Here is a 12,160-nt window from a genome sequence, read left to right on the forward strand (position 1 = left end):
GGGGGGGTCCGGAGACTCATTTGGCGGGGTCCGACCCCGGAAAAAGGAGAATTTCGGGGCCGAATTAGCGCCCGACGGAGTGCCGCGAGGAAGGGAGAGAAAAAAAAGAAGATGGCGGCCGCGACTTGAACGGCGTTTTTGGAGGCGGAGGACCCAGTAAAGGCAGGTTCTTGCTCCCTTCCAGTGTATCCCCCCGGGAGTCAGAGAACGAAGGGTGCACTAGGGGATACTTTTGGGGACTCATAGCGACGAACAGAGAGGTCCAGTATTGCGGCGGAGACCAAATAGGGACCGCGGGGCGCCCCGCGCCCTAAGGCTGAATCGGATGGGACTCGATAAGGGGCGATAGCGCCGGGATCTCTCCTGGGGCTCCAGAGACAACTTACCTTTGGCGACGACTGCTTGGGAGAGACGCAGTGGATCCGGGGGGCCCTTTCCGGTGCGGCCCGACTCCTTGGTCCGCCGGAGGGGGGCTGGAGAGAGAAAGGCGAAGCTAATGGTTAGAAGGGGCGAACTTGAACGAGACAGAGAAGCGGCGCAAAAGTCCCCGTACTGCGGAGATTCCCCCTGATGACGCGGCGCTGTGTGCACAAGAGCGCAGGAGATCCCCAAGTTCAAGTTGAGAGCCACTCCGTCTTGAAGGTGCTCCCCATGAACAGCGAAGTAATCGGGTTGGATGAGATCGCACCCTGACTCACGGACGAGATGGTGAAGCAGCACAAAGGACCCCGTGCTGCGGAGATTCCCCCGATTGCGCGGTGCTGAGAGCATAAGAGCGCAGGCGACCCCAAAATCCAGGATGAGAGCCAGTCAGACTTGAAGGTACCCCCCATGACCGGTGAAGAAATTGGGCTTGATGTGATCGCACCCTGACTAGGAGGAGGGAGTGAGGGGCCCATCCTTGTGGAGTGAAATACCCCTCGGGAATGGTCAGTAGTCACACGCGGGCATAGTGTGCTGGAAACAGCAATTTATTAATGAAGGACTGGAGATCCCCCTGGCGGAGCAGGGCACCGAGTTGGGATGAAAGAATAAATGTTTAATGACCATTGAACAGTCGTTGTTGAAGCTACACCTCAGAAAATGGGTAAAACCGGTCGCGAAGAGACACAGAACAAAAAGAGGGGCCCACAGTTGAGACACAGGCATATACGCCCGAACACAGAAATGACGCCTCGGGGGTGAACATACCGATCCCACACTTCAAGATGTCCTGCAAGCTATAACGGCTTCCCGGGTAGCACTGGAGGGGAAAATTGATGCATTAGCCACGGATTTTACAGTACTACGAGACGATCACCGCCGCCTGGCTGAAAAGGTGTCCACCACAGACAGACAACTTAAAGAGCTCTTCCCGGAGGTCAAGGATTCTACTAAGGCCACAAAACTGCTGGAGTCCAGAATTAGGACCTTAGAACTAAGAGCAGAAGATGCCGAGAATAGGTCACGGCGCAATAACATTCGGGTGATTGGAATGCCTGAAAGTGTCCCTCAAACAGGCCTGGCGGAGTTCCTCGAGCAATGGCTTCGAGAGGGCTTAGCGGGCGATGGACTTTCTACCTTTTTTGCCATTGAAAGGGCTCATAGAGTACCGGCGCGCCCTCCCCCACCGGGAACCCCCCCCCCCGAGGCCTATAATAGCCAAGCTGCTTCATTACCGAGACAGAGACTACCTATTGCATCAAAGCAGAACCAAAGGGGATCGTACAATGGACAACCACAAGGTTCGTATTTTCCCAGACTTTTCCCGGGAAGTTCAGAAACAAAGGGCCACCTTCAGTGCTGCAAAACAGAAACTGCGCCAATTAGGTCTGCAATATGGCATGATGTTCCCGGCAAAACTTAGAGTAGTAACCAAAGAAGGGACACAGTTTTTCACTACGGCGGAATAGGTATGGCAATGGCTTGACCAGCTTCCACAAGAGGGGAATGGTCCTCCGGGACAAGTCCCCGGTCATGGGCGGAAGCGAGAGGCTAAACGCAAAACGGCCCGTACTGTAAACAGTCCTTCGCATGGGGAGATGCAAACGGAGAGGCGAAAAGCCATGGAGGCAGCAGCTTCATTGAACGGCTCGGATCGCGGGTCACAAGTGCAATCTGCAGCGAACTGTGAACCATCTGATTCAGAGCATGAGTCAGAGTCCTCTCGGGTATCCGACGGATCGGGACCAGTCATAACTCCGGGCACCTCGGACTGTATCATATGAAGGCCCTCATACCAAACTGCTCTTGTGGCAGTTGTCCTAGTAATGAAGGTTTCCAGTGGCGGACATCGTGGTGCTTAGTGAGGAGGGAGCACTGGCTGTTGCTGTGGAGGTTATCCTCACCAGATGGGCGAGAAAATGGGTCCACAAGTACTACGACACCCTGTAATCCGGTAGTGGGGATCAGAGGGATGGCCCACTCCTTCGAAGAACTTGGAGTAACCCCAATTACAATAAGCTAGTTAAGATTTTGAGTCGTTTGGATGAGAGCTGTTTTAACTTTTGTCCTGGGGAGAGGGAGTTGGGGTGTTAATTATTGGGGTATGTTTAGGGGGAGTGATGAATGGTGGGTATCTATCACTGATCTACTGATGGTGTGTGAAGTGAGAACAGGGTTCCTAGTGGTAAATGCTAGCCCTACACGGGATTGGACACAGATGGGGCTTGAAACACAGCTATGGCGTCATTAGGCAATTATAAATTTTTATCATGGAATGTACGGGGTATGCACACAATGGCTAAAAGATATAAGGTATTTTCTCATTTGAAGCGGAGGGGGATTCAGATTGCGCTGCTTCAAGAAACACACTTAACCCAGTCTGAAGGGCTTGCTCTGCAGAAAAGGTGGAGAGGCCAGACATACTATACCTCTTATTCTGCATTTGCCAGGGGTACTTTGATATGGATCGGAGCTGGGGTCCCATTCCAACTTTTGGACAAGCTCATAGACCCGGAGGGTTGTTTTGTAGCAATCCGAGGGCGATTGGAGGGAAGGGATCTGGCGTTGATTAATGTCTATGCCCCGAACGGGGATCAGGGGGGAGTTCTTCACTCGCTTATCGGGCCACTTGGCCGCCTATATGCAGTTCCCCCTCGTGATGGGGGGCGATTTTAATTGTGTGGCCGATCCTTCTAGAGATCGCTCCCACCCCCCGTTACACGATTCTCCGTTGATGAGAGTAGCAAGATTATTTTCTTCCTGGCAGGCGAGTTGGGGACTTGTGGATGTCTGGAGAAAGCTGCACCCGGGGGGCAGAGACTATTCCTTCTTCTCCCCTTGGCACGAGCTCCATGTCCGTTTAGATGTGTTTTTCTGCTCGCCAGACATTTCCCCTCGAGTACATAATGTTGAATACCTGTCCCGCACTATCTCCGATCATAATCCTCTTTTATTGGAGATAGGCTGGGGTTCACCCCCTTCCCGCATCACCACCTGGCGGCTGAAGATTGAATCTCTAGAAGACAAACCCTTTCAGGAAGAGTTAAGACAGCATATTGTCCATTACTTTATAGATAATGAGGCTTCGACAAATAACCCATTGATTGAATGGGACGCTTTTAAGGTGGTAGTGCGAGGGCGCTGTATTGCGGGTGCTGTGGGGGTCCGAAGGTCTTTACTTAGGGATACTGAAAAAGCAGAGAGTGAACTGCGGGAGATGGAGAAAAAAAGGCCTGAAAATCCGCTCCTTCAGCCTTCTATCTTAGAGCTTAGAGCAACGGTGGCTGACTGTGTGGAGCGCCTTAGATGTTTTGACTACCAAAACTATATTACACGGGCACATGAGGAGAGAGACAAAGCAGGTCGGATGTTAGCTTGGGTGGTATCGCAAACACATAAGACGTCGCCCATCCTGGAAATGATCTCGGAGGATGGGAATTCCCTTTACGGGCAGGAGCAAATTAACTCTCACCTGATGGCCTTTGATGAACGATTATATAAAAGCACTCTCTGTACAGACGGTAGCTCTATCGATAATTATGTATCTGGACTGCAGTTGCAGACACTGCCGCCAGATGCTACACCACAACTTGAGGGCCCCATTACACAACCAGAGATTCGGAAGGCCATTAGTGAGCTATCGAGGGGAAAGACTCCGGGTACAGATGGTCTCCCCATCGAATTCTATGCCGCATATATAGATCAGTTAGCTCCTAGACTCGAGATTCTATATCAATCAGCCAGAGATAGGGGAATCTTACCGGCAACAGCGAGGGAGGCAGTAATAATACCCTTGCTTAAAACAGGGAAAAATCCAACGGAAGCTGGGGCATACAGACCTCTATCCATGCTGAACCTGGACTACAAGATCCTCAGTAAGGTTCTGGCCACTAGACTGCTCCCCCACATGACAACACTAATTCATACTGATCAGGCGGGGTTCATCCCGGGGCGCAGCACAGCGGATAACATACGCAGATTTATAGCAGTCATGAATGATCGAAAATCGTCCAGCTCAGCCCCCGTAGTCCTCGCAGTCGATATAGAAAAGGCCTTTGACAGCTTGGAGTGGTCATTCCTTTATACAGTGTTATCCCATCTTCGATTTGGACCGGAATACATTGCCTGGGTCAGACTGCTGTATACTAAACCCATTGCTAGAGTACGTACGGGACGGATCATATCCAACCCCTATGTCGTTGAACGGGGTACCAGACAGGGATGCCCCCTATCGCCGCTGTTGTTTGCACTGGCTATGGAGCCGTTGGCGGCGGCGGCGCGGGGGGGGGGAGAGGGGGCCCTGGTATAGTGGCAGGGGACAAGAGACATCAAATAGCGTTGTATGCAGACGATCTATTGATTTTCCTAGACGATATACACAGAGACCTACCCCGGGCCCAACAGTTGCTTTCGCAGTTTGGTGAGCTTTCTGGTCTACGGGTGAATTGGGGTAAGACCGGCTTGTTTCCTTTGGATGCTACAGTAACACCTCCATTAGAATTGGGAAATGTCCAGTGGGTTCCAAGATGCCTCTCATACTTGGTGGTCAAGGTTTTTCACGACCCACAGGATATAATCGACAGCAATATTGGAGGCGCACTGAGTTCTACCCGATCCAACATGGCTTTTTGGCGAACCTTGCCTTTATCTGTGGCGGGGAGGGTAGCCATCCTTAAGATGGTGGTACTGCCTCGTCTCCTGTACTATTTCACAGTCCTGCCGGTATGGGTTCCTAAGGCCATATTTACAGAACTGGAGACCATAGTCATGGCATTTATCTGGGGAGACAGTCGAAAGCGAGTTGCTCTGTCCAAACTTCAGAGGTGTTCAATAGATGGTGGCCTAGCAGTCCCGGATTTTGAGGCTTATTACTTGGCAGCGCAACTTCAATGGTTGGCACAATGGATATCCAGCAGGGCTGCAACAGGGTTGAGGGTTAAGGCGTTTACTCCCCCAGAAGCTAGATTATACGAACTGTTACTAGGGTACCCGAGTATGGGGAAGAATGACTCCCCTGAGTTTAAAGTCCTTGCGCGATGTTGGAGGAGATTTTTGCGTAAAATCAAAGTAAGGGCTCCTTACTCCCCGGACCTGCCCCTCATGTCCTTAAGGGCTTTACCTCATCGTGGAGACTGGGGCGGCCTCCGGTCCTGGGTGGAAGCTGGGATACAGTCGGTGGGAGCACTGTTTAGGGAAGGAACACTGATGTCATTTGAAGCACTGCGGTCACAATTTAATCTACAGAGGGGACACTTTTTATTATTTGGTTCTGTGGCGGCTAGTATCAGAAAACATTGGTTAACAGGAACTGGGGGGCCCGCAACACAAACAACCTGTACATATTTGGTGACCTCTTCGGGGGCCTTTAGAGCAGTTTCTAACCTTTACAAAAGAATTCGGGAGGATATGGCCACACCTTTGTCTCAGCTCAAATCGTCCTGGGAGGTAGACCTGGGCACAGCTATATCCGACAAGGATTGGGAGCGTACGCTTGGTGGTTTCCCTAAGATGACTCGCAATGCCAGATTTAAGCTGATTAATTTTTATGTCCTACATAGGGCTTATCTCACTCCTGAACGGATCAGCAGATACTTTGGGGTGGAGGGATTGGGATGCCCGAGGTGCGGGTTGGAGAGGGCTGAATTTGGACATATGTTCTGGAACTGCCCTGTTGCGGAGGGATTTTGGGCAGGGGTGTGTAGACTGGTGTCTGGAGCGATGGGAAGAGAAGCCCCTTGCACGATAGGGCAATGTTTGCTAGGGTGGTTTCCACGCACGGCTAAGTACAAAATAACCAACAGATTCAGGGATCTGGCCTTCGTGTTGGCCAAGAGGGAAATAGCGATATCCTGGAAAAAGCCGATTGGACCAAGATTGTCCCAATGGTCCAGAGAGCTAATTAGATGGGCTGGATGTGAGAGCTCTGTCCTTCATAGTGAGGAGAGAAGGGGTAGACGGCCCCTGGGGGCGGCACAATGCTGGGATGCAATACTTGATTCCTTTGAAGAAGAAAGCCGGGTTGAACCAGTCCCCCTGTGCGAAGGGTGATAAGATGCCATTTAGAAACTGTCAACAGTCCCAACAAATAGTTGCAGTACAAGATGACCCAGAGGTGAGATTCTAGGTGTAGGCTACTCGGAGAACCACGTACACGTTAAGAGCAGAGGGCTGACTCCTTCATATCACATCTACACACAAAACGACAATCTAGGCATACTACTAGTATCATCACTGGGGGGAGGGTACAGTTGGGGAGGTTGAGGGAGGGGGAGTAGGGTAGTTAACATGACAATAGAATGCTAGTTAAGTGAGAATGAGTAGGTTGGAGATCACTGGTCTTATGAGTATGTAAAAGTTGTTTTTTTAATTTTTTATTGCTATGTACTCACAAGTGTTGAATTTCCTACTTATTGCCGTTAAGAAATGCAATAAAATTTGTTTACAAAAAAAAACTAGGAAAGTCCCCTCTTTCTGGCATGGTTACTTCCACTTTTGCCTGAAGTCAGTGTGCTTAGACTGTTAACTGGGATCCTGCTAATCAGGATCCCAGTGATTGTGCGCTCTCCTCTAAATTTGGTTGTCATGATAATTCCTTCCCCCCACAATTGGCATACTGGTGTACCTTTGTAAGTCCCTATTAGGTGGTGCTTATCTACCCACTGCATTGGTACACCAGGTGTCCCCATGGGCTGCAGCATGTATTATGCCACCCTCATTAACCCATGCAAACTCTGTCTGCAGGCTTGCCATTGCAATCTGCGTGAAAAGGTGCATGCACCCTTTCACTGATGGACACCACACCAGGTCACTGTAAGTCACCCATATGGTAGGCCCTTTCAGCCCAAGGGCAGGGTGCAGGTCCGTGTGTGTGTATGAGCTCCAGTTTCAATTCCCTGGGATTCGTAAGTGTGGGGAAGCCATTTTAGCTATTTACGGACCACTGGTCCAGCTACATAAAGGTGACTCCAAACTTGGGCATGTTTGGCATCAAACATGTAGGATTTAGACCCCCACTACCGATTCCAGTATTGGTGGCATGATTCCATGCACTCTGGGGGTTCCTTAGATAATCCCCCAGTTCTGCTCCTACCAGTCTTCCAGGGTCTGCGGACAGCCTGTGCTGCTGCAGCCCCTCAGACTCGATTCTGCCCTCCTGCTGCTTGACTTGCTTGAGCAGGGGACAGCAGAACAAAGGATTTCCTGTAGGAGAGGGTGCAACCTCCTCTGGTTTGGAAATAGGTGTTACTAGGCTGGGAGGGAAAACCTCCCCAAGGCACTGGGCTTGCTTTGATGGGCACCTTTGGTGCCCTCCTTGCATAATCTGGTTTGCATCAGTTCAGGAACCACTGTTCCTTGCTCTGGGGCGAAACACACAAAGGAAAGGGGAGTGTTCACTCCTGTGTCCAGCTCCACCCCGAGGTGGTGCCCAGAGCTCCTCTAGGTGGCCACCTGGTTCTGCCATCTTCAAACCAAGATGGGCAGAGGCCTTTGGGAGCATCTGACTGGGTAGGCCAGGTAGGTGGTGTCAGAGACCCCTCCTTATAGGTGGTCACTCCAGAGAGTGACCAAATGCCCTTTTTGGGTTATTTAGGGACTCCCTTGAGGGTGGGTCCCCAGATTCATCGTGCAAGACTCCACCAGGACCTCTCCGCGAAGACATCTTCTGCTCCTGGCCTCTGAAACCACTGTTGGGCAACACAGGGACCAAACAGGACTGCAACGCCTGAGAGGACTTCTCCTTGAGACATTGTTTCTGGGGTTTCTGTCAGCAATCTGCAACATTTCCACGGCTGTGCACCCTATGGGGTCGGCAAGACTTCAGCTGCACTAAAGAAGCACGAAGAAATCTCTCTTATGAGTGAAGGGTCACTCCCCTCCATCCACAGGTACCCAAGGCAACGATGTCCGGCTGGTGGGAACTTCTGTCCTCCGGATCTGCAAAGATTCTCCAACACATATGGTATTTCTGAGGATCCCCTGGGTCCTCGCTGCCTTCTCTCCAACGTGGGAGATGGTAAGCCCTGGCCTCTGCCACTGGGACAGAATCCCATTGTAACGCAACTCTTGCACCAACCAAGGCTTGTTGACTCCTGCTCTGAGGGATCTTCAGGCTACAAGTAGCTCCTGCCCCCAGCACTGTACCTCTGAAAGGATAGTCTCTTCTCTGTTGCTCCAGTGATGTGGGTCTCTTCTCAAGGTGTGCTGACTGGGCCTCACTGCGACTTACTATGCCTGCTGCCAGTGGATTGCTTGTGGGGGCTCAGATTACTTCTGCTAGCTCTTCTGTCTTGAGGGTCAGCCCGGACTCCCTTCCAAGGGTTGAGTCCCCAGGACCTGGCTGGTCCACCAGCATTCTGCAAAACTTCCAACAGCTCCTCTTGCATTTGCTTGTGCTTGTTTGTGGCCATCTTGACCACTGACCCATCTGTAAACAGGTGACCATCAAGGGACAGCTCATAGGCAGCTTCTGGGACCCCTCTGCAGCTCCTAGACCCTGCAGCTGGACTTTATCCATCACCATCGACCTGGATCTTCAGTTACAGAAGGGAGGGCATTGGCCCCTACCCCTTTGTGGTTTGCAGGTCCTCTTCACCCAGAATCCACCCTTGGGTTCTACTGGTTCTGTCCTGCTTCTGTATTCTCCAACCGGGATGTCACCATATTAGCTTGTGGGAAACCCGGGTAACTTACCTCTCTGCACCCGGCCACTGGAGATCTTCTAGGTACTTACCTTTCGGGGTTCCACTCTTCCCCGTCGCTTGTCTAACTACTCCATACACTCTGGTGGGTGACACCCGTTCGTGTCCCATTTGTTTTGTATATGGTTGGCGCCCCCTATAGGGCCCTTGCTAATTTATGCTTTTCCTAATTACTTACCTATGAATATCCGGGGTGTTCATACCTCCAAAGGGAGGTATACCAATGGTAGTCTAGTTTGGTGTGTCTATAATAAAATACTTTTATTTTTGCAACACTGTGTGGGTCCTTTCGTGTATGATAAGTTACTGTGTGGCTGCTTTGGTATTGCAAGTGCTTCACATGCCTTCTAGATAAGTCTTGGCAGCTCACCACAGCTACCCTAGAGCACCCTGGCTGTCCGGACACTGTAACACTCACTAGTAGGGATTTGCTTGAACCCAGTATAACGTGTAACACCCTAGGTGTCCACCAATCACTGGGACAGCTTCCTAGAGTATACATATACACAGATATCTCTGAGCTTTGTGGGAGAGGAAGCAACTCTGTCACAATTACATAGCGCGTGAAACCGGAGAGACAACCAGAAGCTAAAAGAAGTTGAGTACTTGCGACACCAGTTAACAGTGAATCACTGCTTGGTAAAATCAGTCATAACTGTCCAGACACAAGAAAAACTAGGGAGGCCAAGTAGTAAATATACTACGAGAAGCAGGATAAGTGGTAAATTTAACATAGGTGAAATAAAGGTGTTATTTTGTATATTTTATCTGCTTTTATGATTGTGAGATACAATCGAATAAAGTATTGCTTAAAGAAGGAGAATGTCATTTAAAAAAAAAAAATTCTAAGAACACAGTAGCCTATCTAAGGCAGGGATTACATTCACTTATCACAAAGTACAAAGATGACACCACATAACAAGTAAACCCTGAAACAAGGTACTTATCACATTGTAAAAATTAAACTATTCTAAAAATGGCAGTGTCAACTACGCTAGAACACAAAATGAATAAAAAATGCAACTGCACCATTTTATTTCTTAATATCATTTATTTAGCTAGCTCATAAATAATACTTCCAAATAAAGAGGATTATCTGGGTGTCTGATCTCATTCCTTGGGCCTGCAAAAGGAAATTATAAGTCTGTAGCAAGTCAGGCACTTTAAAGTGGCAATTTGGCTAACCACTGGACTCGTACATTTTACTCAAAAACGTATTCAAAGCAAAATTATTTGTAAATTACAATTACATAAAGACGTCAACTAAACCATCTGTAAAAACACTTGAAAATTCTGCTGTTACATGAACACCACTATGAACCACCGAAAAACGTTCACTGTTTTGTAAAAGTCCTTGTTAAGAGCTTGAAGAGCCATGGTTTACTGAGGATTCAAATTTCTGGATATAGTTTTCATTGTGTACCCCTTCCATTAAGGTTTTTCTAGTTGGCCTTCACCTATGCTGCCTTTATGCTAAAAGTCACACTAACGGGCTATTAGGATTAAAAGGCAAAACATCTTAAATTCATGTTCTAATCCCAAGGCCGTACAGAGACATTTTGCAACATTAAAGCCAAAGGTGGGAACTGCACACTGGAAAAAGACTATAATAAAAAATAACATATATATTATCTTTTTAACAATATCTCCTAGCAGATCACCAATTTTAGAACTCAGTTATTGTCTATTTTACCAATCCACACTTTCTCCCTTATTTAATCTATTGCAAAACTCCGTTATCAATACAAGATGGTCCCACCAGAGGACGTTTTATTTAATTCTTTTGGTAAAAATTCTAAGAAACCAGCATATTTAAGTTACAAGAAAGAAAAACAAAGAGTAACAGACAAGTTACCAGAAGATGAAGAAGCATACTTTAATATTTCTGGAACCACAGCTGAAGGCTTTGTGGAATCAATTTCATTTCTTTAAAGGAAAATAAAACCATTTTAGAAATAAGATTGAAAACTCAATGGCAATTCACATACTCTCAAATGCCACTGATATTGAATTGAATAAGTTCGCTTCATGTGGTTAATGACTTAAGATAGTATTTTAGGTTAACATTTCAAAACCATTATTACAAGTCACGTCTAGGTTACAGTGAAGTTGTTTTAAATGCAAAATATATGATATATATAATGTCATGTAAATGTTCTTTCAGTCGTTCCATGGTCTTCAGAGGCAACACCTGTTTAAAAGCAAAAAGCAGACACCAGGATGAAAATTCCCTTAGCTGTTATTGAGATCCTCCGAGATGAGTATGCTACCAAAACCACACCAATGACAGAAAGTAAAGGGTCCACTTCACTGACGCAACAGCCATTCACCGGTGAACACGTGGCCAACAAAAGAATTCTGCTCCAAGAAATTGTGACAGAGAAAATCTCCAGGTCTTTCATTTGCCTATCCTCTGGACTACCCAGTCCTGCTGACATAGAGGGCAACGATTGTTCTGTTTCACCCAAAGGGACATGCAGCAATTGTGGAATGAGTGATTACATTCTCCCCAGACCACTAGAAGAGAAGAGAAGAGAAAAGAAAAACTCATTAACAATAGCCGCTACAAGATGCATCGCTGAGTATTCTGGACAATGCAATAATAGTGGCTGTTCGCTATAACTGTTTTCTACAACTATACATTTTGCACTTCCCCTCCCCTTCCTCCAAAACGTACTGCAATCAAATTAGAATTAGGTGTACAAATGAAACGTTAACACTGCTGGGTTTCTTAACTGTGAGCTAAACTAAAACCTCTTCTATAATCATATTTTCCAAAGGCCACCCCTTATCTACGTTTTACAAGGCGTGAGAAAAAATACAAAAAGTTTTTTTTTTAATTCATATTATTCAATGGTAATTACTGCTGGCAAACAGCACTGCATCATTTATTTTCTTATTTTGCCATGAAAAAGACTAACCAGTGTTGGACACGCCAAGTGTACCTTTCCCTTGAAACCTTTGCTCCTAGTCGTTGCAAATTTGCCAAGGCATACGTTCCTTTAGCTCTGCTAAATAATAATAAATGTAAGTAATGC

At 47.8% G+C, this 12,160-nt stretch overlaps 1 protein-coding gene across 1 annotated transcript in view; it reads right to left on the bottom strand.

Moving 5' to 3' along the window:
• Window positions 1–10,153: 10,153 nt before the first annotated feature.
• RNF7 (ring finger protein 7) overlaps window positions 10,154–12,160 on the bottom strand; it is a 45,090-nt gene continuing 43,083 nt past the window's right edge. The window contains exon 3 of the mRNA XM_069213937.1: window positions 10,154–11,639. Coding sequence (XP_069070038.1) covers window positions 11,521–11,639 — 119 coding nt within the window. The 3' untranslated portion in view covers window positions 10,154–11,520. The remainder of the gene's footprint in view (window positions 11,640–12,160) is intronic.

Source organism: Pleurodeles waltl, chromosome 11 (genome assembly GCF_031143425.1).
Source record: "Pleurodeles waltl isolate 20211129_DDA chromosome 11, aPleWal1.hap1.20221129, whole genome shotgun sequence".
Taxonomy (NCBI): domain Eukaryota; kingdom Metazoa; phylum Chordata; class Amphibia; order Caudata; family Salamandridae; genus Pleurodeles; species Pleurodeles waltl.